At 35.4% G+C, this 21,469-nt stretch overlaps 1 protein-coding gene across 1 annotated transcript in view; it reads right to left on the reverse strand.

Moving 5' to 3' along the window:
* The window catches only part of PROS1 (protein S), a 67,066-nt gene that overhangs the window by 4,444 nt on the left and 41,153 nt on the right, over positions 1–21,469 (reverse strand). The window contains exons 7-13 of the mRNA XM_004002847.5: positions 20,314–20,439; positions 16,472–16,593; positions 13,450–13,565; positions 10,483–10,672; positions 5,189–5,356; positions 3,671–3,839; positions 1,381–1,529 (exon numbers count right to left, since the gene is read on the reverse strand). Of these exons, the coding sequence (XP_004002896.2) occupies positions 1,381–1,529; positions 3,671–3,839; positions 5,189–5,356; positions 10,483–10,672; positions 13,450–13,565; positions 16,472–16,593; positions 20,314–20,439 (1,040 nt within the window). The remainder of the gene's footprint in view (positions 1–1,380; positions 1,530–3,670; positions 3,840–5,188; positions 5,357–10,482; positions 10,673–13,449; positions 13,566–16,471; positions 16,594–20,313; positions 20,440–21,469) is intronic.

The following is a 21,469-nucleotide window of genomic DNA, read 5'->3' on the forward strand; positions in this document are numbered from 1 at the left end:
GTAAGCACATCCAGCAAGACCGAAAGGTTTATTTGTGCCACACAAGAAATCCTGCAGACTTGGGACAAACTGAGTGAAGTCTCTGAGAAAGAAAAACCAGGACAGTAAGTTACAGAGTATTTATCGGAAGGTTGTCAAATATATATACATACATATATACGTGTGTGTGTTTATTTATTTATTTTCTGAATGTTTCAAACTGCTGATACACTAAATTACTCACCTTGCCAAGAGTCACCTATGCATATAGCTTACTAGCATATAGAGGAAATATAAAAAGGGAGAGAAAATAAAATCAAAACTAAGGAGGTGGGTGTTATGATGCTTTCCAGATAGCAGAAAGATAGTCTGAGGTATTTACAGAAACACAGAAAACATAGACAAGATAAAATAAATCTCAAGGACACGGCACGTGTTAACCTCCTCTACTAACTGAATGTAGTGTTGAAGGCAGGATTTCCGTTTTGCTTTTAAAAAAAAACAATTAGCTGAAACCCAAATGTAGCAAGATCCTGTAGTCGACTGGAGCAAAACTTAACAGGATTTTTTCAGGTTGCTTACAGTTAACCATCAGAAACTCCCCACAACCATCCCTTAAGTTGCAAACAGCATCTCTTTTTATCACTATAGGCATTATTCAATTATATGTCTCTTTCTACAAGCCACAGAGAACATCCAAGTCAACCATAGCACAAACGAAAGCTACTTGCTGTAACTTGTTGGAATCCACTGTGGATGACACAAGGACAGAATTATTAGCCTCTAACAGAAGGCTGAATAATACAGCCCTTCTGATAACTCTCATGTTTTCTTTTATCTGAGAGTGTTTCCTGTTCTAATTTCAAGGCAGAGTTGCCAGTGGGAAGCCAAGTAGACTGGTTTTAGTTTTCCCTAGTCTTTCCTAACTTATTTATGGGAGAAAAGATTAAGAGTACCAGAAAGCACAAAAAAATTATAATTAGACACTGAATATTTCAGAGTGGACTGCAATCAGACTGACTTCTATTCTGTTAGTACAGTACAGATAAATTTCCATGATACTTCAAAGAGTCTGAATAAGGGTGGATCTCTATGTACTCAGAGAAGGCTCCAAGCAGCCTTTGTGGGAGTCTGTCTAATCTAAACTATAGATACAATACATAGGTTTTTCCATTCTCCCCTAACCCCTTAACCGCTTGGTTCAAACCTTGGAAATAAGCCAGAAAAAAGTAACAATAATGAATATTTATTCAATCTTTAATGACATGCCAAATAATTTATATAAGTTATCTCATTTCATTTTCAAAAGACTACTTTGAGGCAAACACTGTTATTCTATCCATGTTACTGATTTTTTAAAAATTACAAAATAAGGATCATAAAGGTTCAGAGTAAAGTTACCTGAAGCTTTTCAGTGGCGGAATCCACCAAGGACAAGGCAAAGGGCACTGTGTTACCGGAAACCAAGGCCAGCATAACACCGGTGCCTGCTGATGGGCGAATATTCAAGGACACATTGATTTGCCAAGCCTCAGGATTGGATTCATTCTCTGTTTAAACAATGAAACAGAAGCAGGATCAATGTACTCTTAAGTGCACCAGAGGAATTAATCTTATTAATATTCAAAGCCATCTTTGAGTGATATTAAAGAATTTAGTTCTTTCCCAGTGATCTATATAACCTAGGCAAAACAGAGCAAAAGAAAATAGTTTTTAATGCAGGCAAGAAACACACAGATGGAACCTCATCCTTTAGTTTTTCCTACAACAGAATTCTGGATTGTGGTGTTTAGAATTATTATGAATTTTCCAGTTGCTCTTTAACAGCTCTCCCTTCTGTCTTACATATTCTCCAATGCTCAAATCTCAGAGTGATTGTATTATAAAATACAAGAAAGCTCAACAAATTTATTGTAATATTTCTGAGGGAAAATCTGAGTACAGCTGCCAACCCCAGCCCAGTACTTCTCTGCCTTATAGGAGTTAGGTTAGAGCAGTGGGAAAGAAAAGTCCGATCTCTATACATAGGGGTGTGGGATGGTTTGATAATAGAGAAATATTCTGAAGTCAACAGTTAACTTTGAAATTCTAATAGGAACTCTTCTGTAATTCTCTTATCATAATACTTAACATTCTTTTTTCTTAATTATTAGGTTAATAGTCTACACAACTAGAGGGCAAGCTCCGCAAGTCTCTATCATTACTGCTTTCCTCAGTAGTCACTTAACAAATATTTGCTGAACTAATATGATTTAAAAAGTTTGATTTCTAATAATTTGAAAAAGTTTGTAAACTAATAATCTGAAAATATTGGCTTAAGATCTGAATGAAGTCTTCCCCATTTAATACAAAGAAATGTATAACAATAGCCCAAATACCACTTTGAGGCTTTAAAAGGGTGAATGTGAATGGAGAAAATAATTCTCCTTTGACAAGATATTCTTCCATTTAGCCACATCTAGTACTATTACATTTTTCACTATAATCCTTTAAAATCCACCCAAGAGGGAAAAAAAAAAAAAACCTGTATAATCATTTTAAAGTAAGTAAATTTACTGTAGGACATTAACAAACTCAAAATGAACATGCAGATGTGGAGAAATTATAATGTAGCATTAAATATTAATTATAAAGTAGGCCACGTTTATGCTGTCTGTGAAACAACCAGTTAGTTATTTATGAAAGTAAATTCAGGTACAATAAAACTATTTTCACTTTCTTTTCAGAGCTTTTTTTCCACTGGAACAAATTATCATGGGCCTAGTTTCTATATTCAATCATCAACTCAACATATTTAAAAAAAAAGAAACCTTCATATTCAGAACAGAGCTAAAATTAATGACATTGTATTAATTTACGTTAAGAAAACAGAGAGCAATAGTAAGATGCTTCCTTGAAACTGTAGTGGTACTTTTAAGGCTGCAAATAAAGTTAAAATATGACTTTTTCTTAAATCAGAGATATTCAAATTAACCCTAAATTCATACTAAATACTGTTAGTAGTTCAAATAATGAACTCATAAAACAGAAAATGACACAGAAGCCAACAAAATATTTAAGATACACAAATATCTAGTAAGAATATGCTGAGATATTCAATTTCAATAGAAACTGGGATAAGTAAAACTACAAGATTTACTTTTTCAACTCTCTAATTAGAAACAAATCTTGAGCATAAACTTTCTTCTGTTGGTAAAAGTATAAATTGATAAAGGGTGGCCCTCTGGCAAAGCAGCCATTACGCTAAGCACAATGTATATTAAAGGAATCTGAAGGGTAGTCATGAAAACAAGTCTAGGGGGTCACACAGAGTGAGACACAATAGGACTTAAGTGACTTAGCAGCAGCAGCAGCATGAAAACAAGAAAACCTAAGCAGTTTAACTCTTGACTAGATTGATTCAAGCCCTCTCATTAAGAGTCTAGCAAATGGACAGATATGCTTATCTCTAAATTTTAATATGACTTATCTCAGTCTCTATTGTTTTATCTGACACCCACCTTTAAGCCAAAAATTATTAAATACAGAAGAAAAATAATCCATAGTTAAGAGAAAAAGCAATCAATACGACCAGTTTTAGATATGACACAGATTTAGTTTCAATTCAAAACAGCAAGGAATTTTTGCTATTTGTTAATGAATAAATTTAAACATTAGTGAGAAGAGAAAGATACAATAGGAGATCACTTACTATAATCTATGCTAAACTGAGCAACTCCAGTACCAGGATAGTAGGAACCCCTCTCCACAGTGATAAGACAATGCTTATTTTGTTTTTCTTGAATGATTTCCTTTACTCCTGAAGTTCCTTGATTCATCAAATTCCAGCCTCGAATACACCCATCTAGACGAGGGTTAATCTAACAATATAAAATATAGACCAATGAATGCATTTTAAACTTAAAAAAGGGGGCTTTATTGATTATATTACTATATTTATTGATTATATTACTGGATACAGGTTTTCATTTAAGGGCAAAATTCTTCCTTTGATGACATTTTAAAATATTTAGAATTTTATCTAAACTTTTTTCAAGGCCTCCTGCAGATGACAGTCTTTTTCAGTAAAAGTGCATTTATAACATCAGAGACCTTCATTGGGATCCTAATGATTTTTAACACCTATCCTAATGATCTTTAACACCTATCCTAATGATTTTTAACACCTCAAGCCCCACTTGACTTTCCTGTATCATCCGGGCACTAACTTTTCTGCTTTCTAGTTCCATGTACGCTTTTAGCTGTGGCCCTGGGTTCTCAGCTGCTTTTGTTTTTCATTAACTGTATTTACAACATAGGTTTGTCTTGCCATCAGATAGAAGCCTCTTCAGGAACAAACATGTTTTGCATTCTTTAATCTCACCAAAGCATCCAGCCACACTCAGATGTGTAGCCATTTCACAGATAGTTGATTCTTTTTGAATCATTTATTTTACTTTTAAAATGTCTTGATTTATCAATTTCAAAGGGACAGGTATATTCACTCTGACATGAGTTAACTAACTCAGATTTTATATCATATCACAAATCTTTGAAAAGCTAAGGCAACTGAAATATATATAAAATAGTAAATATTTAAATTAAATCAGTAAGTGTAACACTGGCAGATCCATGACTTCAAATGAAAAATTTAAACTCTTCAAGGTCAGTGATCAGTCTTCTTCATGAACCTTTTCCACAGAAGTTAGACAAACACATATAGAAAAATCATCTATTATATCTAGCTTCAATTTATGACAGGCTGCAGTTTTATTCCCATCAAAGATTTTCTTTTTAAAATTCCACCTTACATGCTATACTTGTCTCCCAAATTTTAGTCCTAAAACAAACCTAAGAAAGTTTTACTTTGACTGGCTTCTAGAAAATAATGTACTTTTGGACTCAAATATACACATTTATATGTCTAATGGCTGAGTATGGACTATTATGATATTAATATTTAACTGATGCTTGAAGAATTTTTAAAAATCTACTTCTCCATGAGTAATACTGGGAATTTAAACAGGCTCAAAAACACTACATTCATTTTCTTATTTCCTTACTATAATTTCAAAGGTTGATAATGTTATTTTTCCACGTTCAATTCAAGTTTTCACAGTTGGTGTGTTCAACAAAATAACTTCATTTGACTCTCAAAAAAATACATTTTCAAATCTATTACAGATGAAAGATTTCATCCATGATGAATGATACAATCTTGGATCATTACCGGTCTAATGAGTGCATTTTCCACTTTCCGAGGTACTCCTGCAAAGTATACTTTGGTTTCTAGAAACCCATTGGTGGGCTTAAAAAGGCTTTCAGGCTTATTTATATTCATTACAGCTTCTTTAGCTATTTTTACACTAATACTCTGTTCTAATTCTTCCACAGAGACCTACAATTAAAAAGACAAAAATTATCAAACAACCAAACATTACCGCATTTCATATTAAACACTAAGATTGAAAAATCCTGTTATTATTCCAGTGCATAATTTTCCAAGGTAATCATTTTAATGCATTTGTTAATTTGTTCCAATACATTTAACATGTCAAATTAGTATAAAGGTGATAAAAATTCATTTTAGTGTGATAATTCTTGATCAAAACTAAATCAATACCATATTTTAAAGTTTAAAAATCAGTATTTTTCTATCACATTTAAACATTCATTTATAATATATATCTTTCAATCCCAGTGTGCCATAAAATTAACAGTTTAAAAAAAAGAGAGTCACTCTACAGAATCTTAGGAAACTTTTAAGTGCCCTTATTTTGCATTTGTCTGATAGTATAAATATGAAATCAATAATGTAAATAAATTTTAATATAAATAAGAGAAGCTAGTACATTCAGTATTATGTTTATTAAATTATATTTTGTTTCAAAATTCAAAAGTAGTTGAGGTCATAAGAAAGCATAATACATTAAATTAAATTGGGTTTTTCCAATTTTGAAAGTAGTTTGGGTTTCTAAAAAAATTGGAAGCAGTGGTAAACAATAAAATTTTTTTTCTTATAAAGGCAATTTGAAGAACCATTGCTGCAATTTCCTCATGTAAAACTGTAGGACTCAAAATGCAAACTCTGCATTTACTTATCAATCAGGGTAACCAGACAATAGGCATATCAAAGCACTACCACAGGAAGGGAAAAATTATGCTCTACAGTAAAATAACACCCCAGCACAAGCCTTCATTTGTAGCTTTTATGTTATTCTATGTATAGGAGCAAGCTTTGACATATATTATACTTGAATTTAAGTATTTACATATTGAAACATATTTTTAATAAATTATATTCTTTTTAATATAATATTTAGAGCAGTATATTGGATGTGATAGAGTTTAAAACCGCAGATTGACAATAACTCATCTTGGTGTCTTTATGGCCCTCTTTATGCTGAATTTCCAAAAGGTTTTAGTCTATCTTAAATTAAAGGCTGGATCTTAAAAATATACCCTGAATCTGACCACTTCTCAGCACTCCTACAATCAACACTGCAGTCAAAGCTGTCATCTTTTCACTGTGTTATTGCAAGTCTCCTAATCCCATATCCTGTTTTACCCTTGTGAAAGTGAAAGTGTTAGTCACCCAGTCTCGGCTGACTCTTTGCAACCCCACAGACTACAGCCTGCCAGGCTCCTTTATTCATGGAATTCTCCAGGCAAGAATACTTGACTGGGTAGTCATTCACTTCTCCAGGGGATCTTCCTGACCCAGGTATTGAAGCTGGGTCTCCCACACTGCAGGCAGATTCTTTACTGTCTGAGCCACCAGGAAAGCCCATAGTTGTGGCCCATGGGCATAGTTGTTTCGAGGCAAGTGGGATCTTCCCAGACCAGGGACTGAACCTCATATATCAATAACCTCAAATATACAGCTGATACCACCCTTATGGGAGAAAGCAAAGAAGAACTAAAGAGCCTCTTAATGAAGATTAAAGAGGAGAGTGGAAAAGTGGGCTTAGAACTTAACATTCAGAAAACTAAGATCATGGCATCCGGTCCCGTCACTTCAGATGGGGAAACAGTGGAAACAGTGCCAACTTTACTTTTGGGGGCTTCAAAATCACTGCAGACAGTGACTGCAGCCATGAAATTAAAAGACACTTGCTCTTTGGAAGAAAAGCTATGACCAACCTAGACGGCATATTATAAATCAGAGACCTTACTTTGCCAACAAAGGTCCGTCAAGTCAAAGCTATGGTTTTTCCTGTAGTCAAGTATGGATATGAGAGTTGGACTATAAAGAAAGTGGAGTGCCGTAGAATTGATGCTTTTGAATTGTGGTGTTGGAGAATACTCTTGAGAGTCCCTTGGACTGTGAGGAAATCCAACCAGTCCATTCTAAAGGAAATCAGTCCTAAATATTCACTGAAAGGACTGATGCTGAAGCTGAAGCTCCAATACTTTGGCCACCTGATGCAAAGAACTGACTCCTTGGAAAAGACCCTGATGCTGGGAAAGATTGAAGGCAGGAGGAGAAGGGTGTTGGATGGTATCCCTGGCTCAATGCACATGAATTTGAGCAAACTCCAGGAGTTGGTGATGGACAGGGAAGCATGATGCGCTACAGTCCATGGTGTCGCAAAGAGTTGGACACGACTGAGTGACTGAACTGAACTGAGGGACTGAACCCGTGTCTTCTGCATTGGCAGGCAGATTGTTTACCACTGAGCCACTATCTTTACTCTCTACAGTTTCCACAAAGTCATTAGGTCCTAACCAGGATCATATTTTAAGATGCAAATTAGATCATATCACTTCTCAAAATCACCAAAGGTCTTTCCACTTAACACAAAATTCAAGGTCTTATTCCAGACCACATTTCTGACCTCAGTTTTTACTACTCTCTCCCTTTTTCACTCCACTGCATCTACACGCACTTTCATGTTGCTGCTCAAATAAAAACGAACACATCCTCTAGCCTAAGACTGTATTTGCTGTTCATGTGACACGGAATTATCTTCTTTCCAAAATGTCTGCTTGTCATGTGCCCTCGCGTCTCTGATTGAATGCAATCCCATCAGAGATGACTTTTCTGATTCCATATGCACACTCACCATCATCCTTCTCTACTGCCTGGCCTTGCTTTTCTTTTTCCTCATTGCATTAATCACTACCTGACATAGCTATTTGTTGACACAGTTGTGGTTTTCATCTCACCACCAAAATGCAAGCTCCATAAGAGCAAGGACTTTTGTTTTATTCACTATTGCATCCCCACCACCTAGAAGAAGGAATAGCACACAAAGTGCTCATAAAATATTTTGTTGGATAAATGAAATTATACAAATTATACATTTTCCACCAATATTAGGATTATACCCAGCTATGAAATATAATAATCACTTATAAGAATAAATATTCCTACAGTTATAGCCATTCTAATGACAATCATTATACATTCAATTTTATTTACCTGAATTTTAAAACAATTCTAATTATACATTTTAATTTCTTATTTTTAACATACTTTTTTAAAAATAATTTAAAATTAGTAAAACAACTGCAATAAAGTGAATAGTCCAGTTTATATGTTAGTTTAACTTAATCACTTTGTCATTAATTAAAATTTAAATACTTATTTAAAATATTTATTTATTTCAAATAATTTCTGTGTTGCATAAATTTGTTTGAAACAGTATAATTCATTAATAAATCATCAGGATTATAAGTTAGTAGGACTACCATGCTACCATACTATCTTTTAAATTTAAAAGGTATGGAGTGAAAAAAGAAATCCTATTTATCAGTGGGGTGGAAAATGCAAAAATTGTTAAAATACTGAATTGCAATTTAAAGAAAAAACAACAGCAGCAAATTTATTACCAAAGTTTCTCTCTGACTTGTTACTGTTCTTAAATTTTATTTTTTCTATAAGCTTGTATTCAGTTTATAGAGGGAGATTTTAATTTGAATGCTTTAGCTAAAACATGGGCATTATCATTGAATCATAGTTTCTTTTTAACAAGAATCATAAATATAGGAGAAACTGAACAGCTGCCTTCCATTCAACCCAAATTCTATCTTTAACAAGATATAGCCCATGAACAATTCTTTAATAAACACTACTTGCAACTCATGATCACTTCACAGATAAATATTTACCTTCTTTATATACATTATATCCTACCTAGAAATGTATTTAAATTCACCTTCAAACAGCTGATATTTCCAATTTGTATAAACTCATTGAAAAAAGAATTCTGTTTACTCTCTTTTACTGCAAAAGTGATTTTAGTGGTTTTAGATAGGTGATTTAGGGACATCTGGCATTAAAGTGTATTCTTCAGTATACTGGAGGAATAGCTGTATGCATCAAATATTATAGATACAGACGTAGTGGGTAAGATGTGGTAAAAAAAACTATACTAATATACAACATAAGTCAAAGAATTTTAACAACTTCTCTGACAGTTGCATTTGATCCTGTGAAGCCACAATTCTTTCAAAGTTAGGAGCCCAAAATCCATGGCTGCCAATCAACAGATAGCCCCCTTTTTGGCGAACCACATCTGCACCCAACTATTCTTTATGACACTTTCCTGTAACGTATTTCACATTACACCATATTGGTTCACAAGGCCTCACCCACTATTGAACTCTGAGAGTCTAACCTCAAAGAACATGGACAATCTCTTACTGTGGTTTCAGCCCCTTGGACTCAGGAATATAGCATTTTAAACACGTTTACTAAATCCTTATTGAATATATGATTGCAAGAGTGGATAAATACAATGAAATAATTTAGTGAAGACTTTACATGGCTGCTTAACATGGACCTTTCTTGTCAGTTCCCATAGACTTAGAAAGTGTCTCTTTGGGGTACCACATTCCAAGGTGAAGCTGATCTTCTCAGCTCTTCTCTGCTGAAAGTAGCATTGATTTAATTGACATTCTGCCCTCTGTAGACTCACAATAATCCCTTCTGTAAGATAAGTTCCATTTGAATACAGTAGATTAAAGTTCTATTCTTGATTATTCAAATAAAGACTCACTTTTAGGGATTAACTAAAAATGCTAGTTTCTAAGCATTCTGATTTGTTCCAGCCATCCTATTTGTATAAATCTATTAATCTATATGATAATATTTAAAATTAAATTAAAATTTTAATTTTGTTACTACGTGTATTTCTCTTTTGCATTAAAAATATTGATGGCTATCCATTGTAGTTGTCCCAGATCAGTGTTACCTTTGCATAACCCTTGAACTTATAGGTGCAATATCACAGTTCACCAGTGACAGCCACTAAAAAAGGTAAAAAGTTAAAGACAAAATACTTGTTTTTAAAAAAGCTAGTAACTGAAAACAACTTCAGTTATGGGAAATCCACAGTGTTGAGAGAAAATAATTTCTCAGACCGTTTCAGGTATTTACAGTGTGTAGAATACACTTCACACAACATCAGATAAACCCAAACTTATTTTGGTTTGGTATCACTATTAAAGTAATGATTAATGATTTTATACAAACTGCATCAGAGTGGAATGATTCTTTATGAGTTCTGCAAAACATACCATATTCCATAAACCATCATTAATAACTTTGCCTCCAGTCGTCATTTTGACAGTCTTTTCATTCTTAAACTGAATTTCAATCTTTCCCTCACGAAGCGCAATCAGGAACCAAGATGAGTGATCAGAAGATTCTGCATACAGGATAACACCTTCTGAATCATATGTCCGGAAATCAAATTCAGCTGAAAATCTGAACAATGGACAAAGAGAGAGCCTGAATAGTGAGAAATAATGAAGATCATGTTTTTCTTTTACTCTCGAACTGGCAAATAGTAGTATGTTGAAAGAGACAACTCTTTCACTAGAAAAGATAAAAAAGGGCAGGATTAAGCTCTTCTTGTATTATCTCTGGCTCCATGTGTACTTAAATCAAGCTGTTTTACTTTCTTGCTTATTTGTGGAACATTTTTTCCAAATGAGCATATGCTTTGATAAATTTTTCATCTTTTGGCATTTGTTTTGAAAGCTCTTTTAAATGCTGGAATACACATGTACAAATATTGGGCATATTGTCTCAGAGCCTTTTATACACTATATAATCTAACATGAAGATTCTTTTTTTTCTTCTGTATCCATATATGATTAATAAAAGATGTTTAATCCACGATTGGTTCATCCATCAAAGAGCAAATTTTCCCTATGATTTCATATATGTCAGGAAGGAATCACTCACAGAGATATACAAGATAGTATCTGAATGATTTCTAACATAATTAAGTCTTCATGTGTGGTAAAGGAAAGTAAAATCAAAAACTTTTAAATGTATCTGTTAGTTTAATTTTAAAAGCTCTCCAAATCTCTAATTGCACAAATCACTATACCGGAGTACATAGAAGGAGAGTTTAAAAGATATACCCACGTTTTGGGGCAATCTGAGCTCTGACAATGCCTGTTGCTATTAAGACATTGAACATATATGTAGCTACTACAGGGAAGGATAAAAATCTTAAGAATGCTGGACTGAAAAATAACATATATCAATTCATGGCCTTATGATACTTTAATGAAAATCAGCATTAAAGTTTCCAAGGGACCAGTAAAGCAAAATGATTGAAAAAAGGTAAACAGGAAACAGGAAAAATAATTGTATAACTACTAGTCATGAGTTAAGTTAAAATAAAGGTAATTTAAATAAAAAATTAAGATTTCAGATAATTATTAAATATGGCAAGAAAGAATCCCAGACTCTTTCCTTTTCTATGTACAATAGTAATAGTAATAGAGGCATCATTTGTAATAGGCACAAACCTACCTAAAATAGAACAAAGAAAAAGTCATAGAATAAACTTTCTAGCCTTGAGAATTCCAAGGAAATAGTATAAAGAAGCAAACGTGGAGTAAAGCTTGTTGGGTAGATCACAATTTACTAGGAATTTAAGGAACTCAGATTATATTTTAAAAGAAGCATTTTGCTCTGAGTAGGGACTTCTATTCTCTTTCATATTCATCGCATTTTGCTGATGTGAAGCATATATTATGTTGCCAAAACCTGAATCTGTGTATGGTCAAGATTTTCTACAAGTTGATCCTATTATGGAGATAATTTCCTTCTCTTTGTAAAAACATGCTAAACCAGTAATTCAAAGAGTTGTGTTCTGCATATTTTCTGTCTGGAATACAACAGCATACTGATTCACTACGTTGGGGAACAATTCATTCTCTTTCAGAAGTATTGTAGAGTGAAAAAAGTGAACTTGTTAACTTTGGGGCAGCACAAGTATTTGATCTTGGGAAACAGAGTTGAAGAAATTTGCGAAAAAAGAAACAAAAAGCATTAGCTGTTCTTTGTGTTTCTTACACAGGTAGCAGCTTACAAAACTTCATCAAGCTGTGTATGTAAGATATATGTATATTACATGTATATTTCTCTCTGTGTGTATGTGTGTATATATACATATACATATAATACCTCAATAAAAAGTTTAAACTAAATAATAAATACTGAAAGAAAACAATTGTTTGACCAATTTTATCTGATGTTAGAGCCCAAGCTTTTGTGAATGGTGAGAAATGAATACCTCTGAAAGTGTCTGAGATACTTAATTCTTCTGTCTCATAATTATTCTCATAGCAAGGAAAGGCTGTCTCCAATCTATATCACTAGAAGATAGTCTTTGCTCTGAGATGTTAAAGGGGAAAACCACATTTTAAAGGGGAAATCAGAGTGCTGAAAGGGCACAATTATATCAGTGAATAAATTTCAGTGTTCCTTAATAATAAAATTTCTATGAATTGAGTTGAATTATTTAACGAGTATTCACTCATATATCTAATGGATTAAATTCTAAATATACATGCTTATCCAATTAAAACATTTTAAAATTTGGATTCTATAATCAGTCTCAAATGTTTCCTTTCCATTATTCCCACAAAATTCCAATTTTTTTTCCCCTAGTTCCAACAATGTATGGCTTTGAGAAAATTTGATAAAGTAGCATCATGACTCAAAAACAGAAGCAATCACTCCCTCTCCAAAGTCAACCTAACTACAGGAAGAGGAGATAAAGTACTCAGTCAACTAAAATCATGTGACACGTTTCTTTAAAATACTTCAGCAATCTTATCATAGTTTCCTTAATAATTATGAATATAACTATATTCTAAAAGCAGTTTCTTGAATTATTCCCATTACTTAGAAAGCATAAAAAAAGAATGAAACTTTCACAAATACATAAAATCCTCTTTTCCAGCTTCTTAAAAATATGTATTCATCAGAATAGGAAGAACTCTGGCTTAAGGTAAAATGATCACTAGGGAAGGTCAGCCTAGATCAACCCCAGATGATTCAAGCGTGAAAAATATGTGTGAAGGAAAACAAGAAATTTAGGGTACCCAATATCATCTGATTGATAATACACCTAAATTATATGATTGTTAATAAAATTTCATGGATTTTAAACCTTTCAGTGACTCCTTTCTGTCCTGACCTGCTTATTTCTATAATTATCACTGACATTGGTACCTCACCTGGTGGTTTCTGGCAAACGAAATTTTAAATACAAAACGACCCCTACAAACTGCTCTGCCAAGTAAAGCAATTCATAATTTTTTTCAAGGTTCAAAGGGAGGCACACTGGAACAGCCTGGAGAAAAGGCAACAAAATAAGAAAAAGCATTGGTTACTGCTTAGTGTACGTGTCAGTATATCATGCTTTCCTGGTTCCTAGCGTTCTTGTCCAGAGAAGGCACTGGCATCCCACTCCAGTACTCTTGCCTGGAAAATCCCATGGAAGGGGGAACCTGGTAGGCTGCAGTCCATGAGGTCGTTGGAGTCGGACATGACTGAGCGACTTCACTTTCACTTTTCACTTTTATGCATTGGAGAAGGAAATGGCAACCCACTCCAGTGTTCTTGCCTGGAGAATCCCAGGGACAGGGGAGCCTGGTGGGCTGTCGTCTATGGGGTCGCACACAGTCAGACACGACTGAAGCGACTTAGCAGCAGCAGCAGCAGCAACAGTGTTCTTGTCAAACATATCCTCTCTGATACAATAAAATAAATGCAGAACACCAATGGTAATAACAAAGCAATATCTTTTACTTCCTTGTATAGTCCATCAGTGTAATCTCCAAGAATGCATGCTAAGTCACTTCAGTCATGTCTGACTCTTTATGATCCTATGGACTGTAGCCCGCCAGGCTCCTCTGTCCATGGGATTCTCCAGGCAAGAATGCTGGAGTGTGTTGCCATGCCCTTCTCCAGGAGATCTTCCTGACCCAGGGATCAAACCTTTGTCTCCTGCGGGCTCCTGCATGGCAGGTGGGTTCCTTACCGCTGAGCCAGTTTTATTTATTCTTTCCTCCGTACCTAGCTTATTTGTTTTTCTTTGGAGTATAATTGCTTTACAATGTTGTGCTAGTTTCTGCTGTAAAATAGAGTGAATAAGCTATGATGCTGTTAGTCTCTCAGTTGCGTTTGACTCTTTGAGACCCCATGGACTGTAGCTCACCAGGCTCCTCTGTCCATGGGATTCTCCAGGGAAGAATCCTGGAGTGGGTCACCATGCCCTTCTCCAGGGGATCTTCCCCACCCAAGGAGTGAACTCAAGTCTCCTGCATTACAGGCAGATTCTTTAAAGCAGAATAAGCTATATGTATACACAAATCTCCTCCCTCTTGAGCTTCCCTCCCACTCACCCTCCATTTGTTTTAAAGCCTTATTAAGCCAAAATTTTTCTGAGCAAATATGTGCTCTCTAGATATCAAAGGAAATGCTGAAAAACCTGAACAGGATAAGTATAAAGTAAGATATCATCATAATCTCAAAGGAATTTACCAAAAAATAAAAAAGATTTAGAGTCAGGTGATTTACTACCAGGGCTTCCTAGGTGGCTCTAGTGGTAAAGAACCATCTGTCAGTGCAGGAGACATAAAGGACGAAGGTCTGATCCCTGGGTTGGGAAGATCCCCTGGAGAAGGGCATGGCAACCCACTCCAGCATTCTTGCCTGGAGAATCCCATGGACAGAGGTGCCTGGCAGGCTACAACCCACTGGGTCACAAAGATCCAGGCATTACTGAAGTGACTTAGCACACACGCATGAACTATTATCAAGGTTTTTCTTTTTTCTTTTTTTCTTTTAAGAGTAAAAACAAACATCTAAATGGAAAGTTTTTTAAAGGAGAAGTTCTTGGGCATACATCTAGGGATATTCTGGGGAAAACTGTGCAAAAGGCACTGTATTAAATCTAGGTCCTGAAATAATATCTCATTTCCTCTTAGAACTTTAGTAAATCTATTCCAAGGAAGATGGCAATGTGTAACTACAAGAAATACTGAAATAATAGGATATCAATTTACAAAATAAACATGCACACAATACATTTCAATGAAGCACTACCAAAGTTACTACATATACCAACTAGCTTTCCTTACCTTCCTTTACCAAATAGGTAGCATAATAGGAAATGTTGACATTTTTTAAACATATACAGCTTCTCTGGATAGCAGATAGAGAGTATATGTGTAAATCAATGACTATTAAATAATCAGTTAAGGGTATTTCTTTTTTTTTCATGTCTGCCTCATAAGCATGACAATTCACTTCCACTTTTAAAAATTAGAACAGATTCATGAATTGGATTAAAGATCACTAACGTGATCCTTACTTGGGGGTGAGGGGAAAGAGCTTCAGATTTCTTCGGTGGAAGAAATATTAGAACCTACCCCCAACATTCAATTTCTGGATCAATTATGAATTGAATTTGAGTAACCTAGAAGCAAGTTGGAGAGATAATAACAAAACTGACCCCTCTGAATTTCAATATACTTAAACCTCAACTGAACCCTACTCTGACAAAATTGTTTGCACCTGAGATTTTATGCACACTTTTGCAAGTACTAACGTGGCTAAACCATGATCAAACTTGTCAGAATGTGATAAACAAAAGTAGACATTGAAAAATGTTTTCACTGAAATTTCTATGAAAGATTTTTTCTCACAAAGAGAAGTATAAAGCTTAGCTTTTTACAGTTTTTTAAGTAAGCATACACATCGCATTTTATAAAAGTACGGGCTATACAGATGAGCACTCTCTGAACTGTGGCCCTGCAGCTTTTTCTTAATCTAGTCGCTAATTATCCACATGCAAGCTATGTCGCTTCAGTTGTGCCCAACTCTCTGTCACCCACTGTGGACTGCAGCCCATCAGTGTCTGCTGTCCCTGGGATTCTCCAGGCAAGAATACTGGAGTGGATTGCCATGCCCTCCTCCAGGGGATCTTCCTGACCAAGGAAATGAGCCTGCGTCTCTTATGTCTCCTGTATTTGCAGGCAGCTTCTTAACCACAAGCACCACCTGGGAAGTTCCTCCCAATGTTTACCAAATTACGTGGTCAAAATTAGTAAATAGATTGTGACTCATAGCTTGTTTTGAACTATAGCAATTATAGTAGAAATCTGTATTCTTATTTGCCTCAACTATATGGAAATAAGTAACTGGATCTCATTTGTAAAAAGAGATGGCAAGGTTAGTATTACAAAGTGTTACCTCACAACTCTTCTGATCTTGGGCAAGTTTGAATCCCTTCTTTCCGTCACAGTAACAAGAGTAACCTCCAGGGTAATTGACACAAAGTTGAGCACACAAGTTCTCAGAGCATTCATCCACATCTGGGGGAAAAGAAAATAAATTTTAATATCTCCTAAATGTTCAACCCAACAGAAGAAGGACTATTCTGATTCTAGTATAAGATATTCAGTGATAATAAATCCTTAGTGAAAGAAATTCTTTGATATCAAATCACCTTTATGCACTTGCCACAGAAATTTAAATGAGTCACAAATGTAGTTTCAATTTGTTTATATACCTGAATTAACAAATTTAATGACTAACTTTCAGTAATTAATAATTAGTAAAGATATAACAACTGTGCTAATTTTACGATTTTGAAGAAAAAAACAGAGTCTCAATGTAACTGTCAAATCTGATCATATGAATTCCATTGACACTTTCTTCTTAACTCTTTGCTTTGAAGAAAAGAAAAGGAGGGGGAAAAGAAGGAGTGGAGGGGAGGACAGGAAGACAGGGAAGGGAAGAAAACATCCCTTTTAACTGAAGGTTAATGTGATTCACAGAGATAATCCACCTGCCAAGCCAGAGATGTGGGTTCAGTTCCTGGGTCTGGAGGATCCCCTGGAGAAGGAAATGGCAACTTACTCCAGTATTCTTGTCTGGGAAATCCCATGGACAGAGGACCCTGGTTGGCTATAGTCCATGGAGTCACAAAAGAGTTGGACACAACTTGGCAACTAAACAACAATGTAGTTGGAGATTAAATGACTATATCAAGAAAATATCACTTTCCATAATGCAACGATTAATGGTGGCAATAAATTTAAGGACATATATTTATTTCTTAACTTATTAAAGACATTAAAAAAAAAAAACTCACTGTGCTATTACCTCCCTCTATGGTCCCTGTCCCAATCCATACTTTAAGAAAATCATTCTTGAAAAGTTTTAATAAGATGCTTCAGCTTAGATACACTTTAGAAATATATAAGATCCTTGACCTTTTAGATGAATATACCCTGTGATATTTGAAAATTCCCAAACTCAAACACTGCTATAGCATAGTTTCCACTTAAAATAGAACCCCAAAATTAGTGAGCCCTCAATACTACTGAAATTGAATAGCATAACTAAAGTAATAAAATATTGTATATATGTATGTCACATCTATTTCTGCTTTATTGACTATGCCAAAGCCTTTGACTGTGTGGATCACAATAAACTGTGGAAAATTCTGAAAGAGAGGGTAATACCAGACCATCTGACCTGTCTCTTGAGAAATCTGTATGCAGGTCAGGAAGCAACAGTTAGAACTGGACAGGGAACAATAGACTGGTTCCAAATAGGAAAAGGAGTAAGTTAAGGCTGTATATTGTCACCCTGCTTATTTAACTTATATGCAGAGTACATCATGAGAAACGCTGGACTGGAAGAAGCACAAGCTGGAATCAAGATTGCCGGGAGAAATATCAGTAACCTCAGATATGTAGATGACACCACCCTTATGGCAGAAAGGTAAGAACTAAAGAGCCTCTTGATGAAAGTGAAAGAGGAGAGTGAAAAAGTTGGGTTAAAGCTCAACATTCAGAAAAGAAAGATCATGGCATCTGGTCCCATCACTTCATGGGAAATAGATGGGGAAACGTGGAAACAGTGGCAGACTTTATTTTGGGGAGCTCCAAAATCACTGCAGACAGTGGCTGCAGCCATGAAATTAAAAGACACTTACTCCTTGGCAGGAAAGCTCTGACCAACCTAGACAGCATATTAAAAAGCAGAGACCTTACTTTGTCAACAAAGGTCTGTCTAGTCAAGGCGATGGTTTTTCCAGTAATCACGTATGGATGTGAGAGTTGGACTATAAAGAAAGCTGAGTGCTGAAGAATTGATGCTTTTGAACTGTAGTGTTGGAGAAGACTCTTGAGAGTCCCTTGGACTGCAAGGAGATCCAACCAGTCCATTCTGAAGAAGATCAGCTCTGGGATTTCTTTGGAAGGAATGATGCTAAAGCTGAAACTCCAGTACTTTGGCCACCTGACGCGAAGAGCTGACTCATTGGAAAAGACCCTGATGCTGGGAAAGATTGAGGGAAGGAGGAGAAGGGGAGGACAAGATGAGATGGTTGGATGGCATCACTGACTCGATGGACATGAGTCTGAGTAGACTGCGGGAGTTGATGATGGACAGGGAAGCATGGTGTGCTGCGGTCCATGGGGTCACAAACAGTTTGCATGACTGAATGACTGAACGGAATTGATATCATATTTAAATCTTTTTTAAAAAAATGCTGTCATTCATTGAATATAACTACAATATTCATTGATGTGTAGAGCCGACTCATTGGAAAACACCCTGATGCTGGGAAAGACTGAAGGCAAAAGAAGAAGCGGGCAGAGAGTATGAGATGGTTAGATAGCATCCCTACTGAATCAGACATGATTTGAGCAAACTCCAGGGGATAGTGGAGGACAGAGGAGACTGGTGTGCTACCGTCCATGGGGTGGCAAAGAGTCAGAAATGATTTAGCGAATGAACAACAACAAATTCACTGTAGTTATTCAACATATACAATGAATATAACTACAATACAATACAATGTGATGAAGTTGGCTAATAATAAATCTGCAAATGCTTAGGGCTGATCATGGTAATTTCTATTTGGAGGGGTGGGAGAGTAGAAATAGTGTGTGGGGGGAGATATTGTTTATTGAGTACGTGAGGATATAAGACATCAAAATCTCAAAAGGAGTATAAATAGTTGAAAAAAATCTATTCTAAGATTATTATCAATTTAAGCAAATTCACAGAGAGATAAGTAGGGTTTGGAGGTTGTCAGCGATTGGGAAAGGGAGGAGGGGGAATTTATTGCTGTTAATTTGATTAGTTTTAGTCATGATATTGGGCTTCCTTGGTGGCTCAGCTGGTAAAGAATCCACCTGCAGTGGGGGAGACCCGGATTCAATCCCTGGGTTGGGAATGTTCCCTGGAGAAGGGAAAGGATACCCACTTCAGTATTCTGGCCTGGAGAATTCCATGGACCATATAGTCCATGGAGTTGTGAAGAGACTGACATGACTGAGAAATTTTCACTTTCACTTTCACTTTCAGTCATGATATTAAACTCACTTTAAAATTTTTTAAAAAATCAGGGGAGGATGTGAGATAATTTGTACATATCCATGATTTTAAAAAAATAACCCTATGACACATCTAAGCTACCTGGGCAGCAGAACTGGAGTCAAATGAAGTAATCCAAAGCTTCAAGAGCTCTCCCAAATCCAGACACAGACATCACTAATCACTGCTTCTCACGGTTTTAGAGCTTGGCTCTCATCTGGTTATGATAAGATTTTCTTTTTAAATATATTTAATTATAACGGAATTAGATCATTTACTATTTTACAATAAAATGACACACTTAAACACACACAAAAAATCAATGAAAAGCCTGGCATAAAACCAAACATTTCTAACCACCTCGTTTTAAATTTGTCTTCCTTCTTCTGTGTGTGTGTTTCCTTTCAGCTTCTTTTTATTTTTGAATATTATGTGTTTCTTTTGCTTCTATCATATATGGGAGGTCTGCAATTCATATACAGCTTAGAGGGCCATCAGATTGCACAGCACTAAAGAACATGCATGGGTCCATACTTTTAATCTGGAAGGAAGCCATCACTACCCAACTGATCAAATTATAGCATGGATTTTACCACCTGAGAACATCTGATTACTGATATCAAGGAGAACCAACGCATCTCATTTCAAATCAGGGTGCCAACTCACCCCCTCCACCACCAATAATACCAACAGAACTTTACCGTCACAAGACTTTGATACGGGATTGTACTTGTAGCCTTCAGCACATTCACATTCAAAGTCTCCTGGGATGTTCTTGCACACAGCTGTGCCACAAATGCTTGGCTTTAAAACGCACTCATCCACATCTACAAATGAAACAAGTATATTAAAAACAATTTCCCCATACCAGAAGACAGTAGCAAAGAACCCTTGCTTTGTGTTTCCTGGGTCTAGTTTCATATATCTAATAAGACAACAAAATGGACCAGAAAGAGCAAAATATTAAATCTATCATCACATTTTAGTTCACCTAATACAGTTTCTTTCTACAAATGCATAGGGAATTTGACTGGTGTCTGCTATCTCCTTGTAATCATGTAAAAGAAAAAAAGGCTTTATTTTTTTATCTACCAGGTTACAGTATGAAAATAAATTGAAGAGACTCATCATATTCTTAACATGTATTCCTAACCACATGTTTCTGAAATATAGTCTTAAAAGCCTATCTACACTGAAAAATAAAAAAAGCTTATTTACTCTGTATTATCACAAATATAAAAAATAGGATAAAAAGGAGATGGCTCATCACTCTTACACCTTTCCTTTGGAAATGGACAATAGCTAAATCTGCATACCACTATTACTGCTTAAATTATTCAAGAGTGACTCAAATTTAAAATGGGATTGGGTAAGGTCTCAAACTATGAAGCCACAGCTAATCCAGGATAAATTTTATTTATTTTTATTTTTTTTTCAGGATAAATTTTAACATTAAATTAATATTTCAGAAATTTCAAATTGCAACTAGTTATTGAATAAGTGCCTGTGAAAAAAACCAAGTGACAGAAATAGTTCAATAGAGATATAATTATTATAGTGAACTTTTCTCATCTGTAAAGAAAGCTGAGCACCGAAAAATTGATGCTTTTGAACTGCGGTGTTGGAGAAGACTTGAGAGTCTCTTGGACAGCAAGGAGATGCAACCAGTCCATCCTAAAGGATATCAGTCCTGAATATTCATTGGAAGGACTGATGCTGAAGCTGAAACTCCAATACTTTGGCCACCTGATGCAAAGAACTGACTCATTGGAAAAGATCCTGATGCTGGGAAAGATTGAAGGCAAGAGGAGAAGGGGACGACAGAGGATGAGATGGTTGGATGGGATCACTGACTCA

This window comes from Ovis aries, chromosome 1 (genome assembly GCF_016772045.2).
Source record: "Ovis aries strain OAR_USU_Benz2616 breed Rambouillet chromosome 1, ARS-UI_Ramb_v3.0, whole genome shotgun sequence".
In the NCBI taxonomy this organism is placed as follows: Eukaryota; Metazoa; Chordata; class Mammalia; order Artiodactyla; family Bovidae; genus Ovis; species Ovis aries.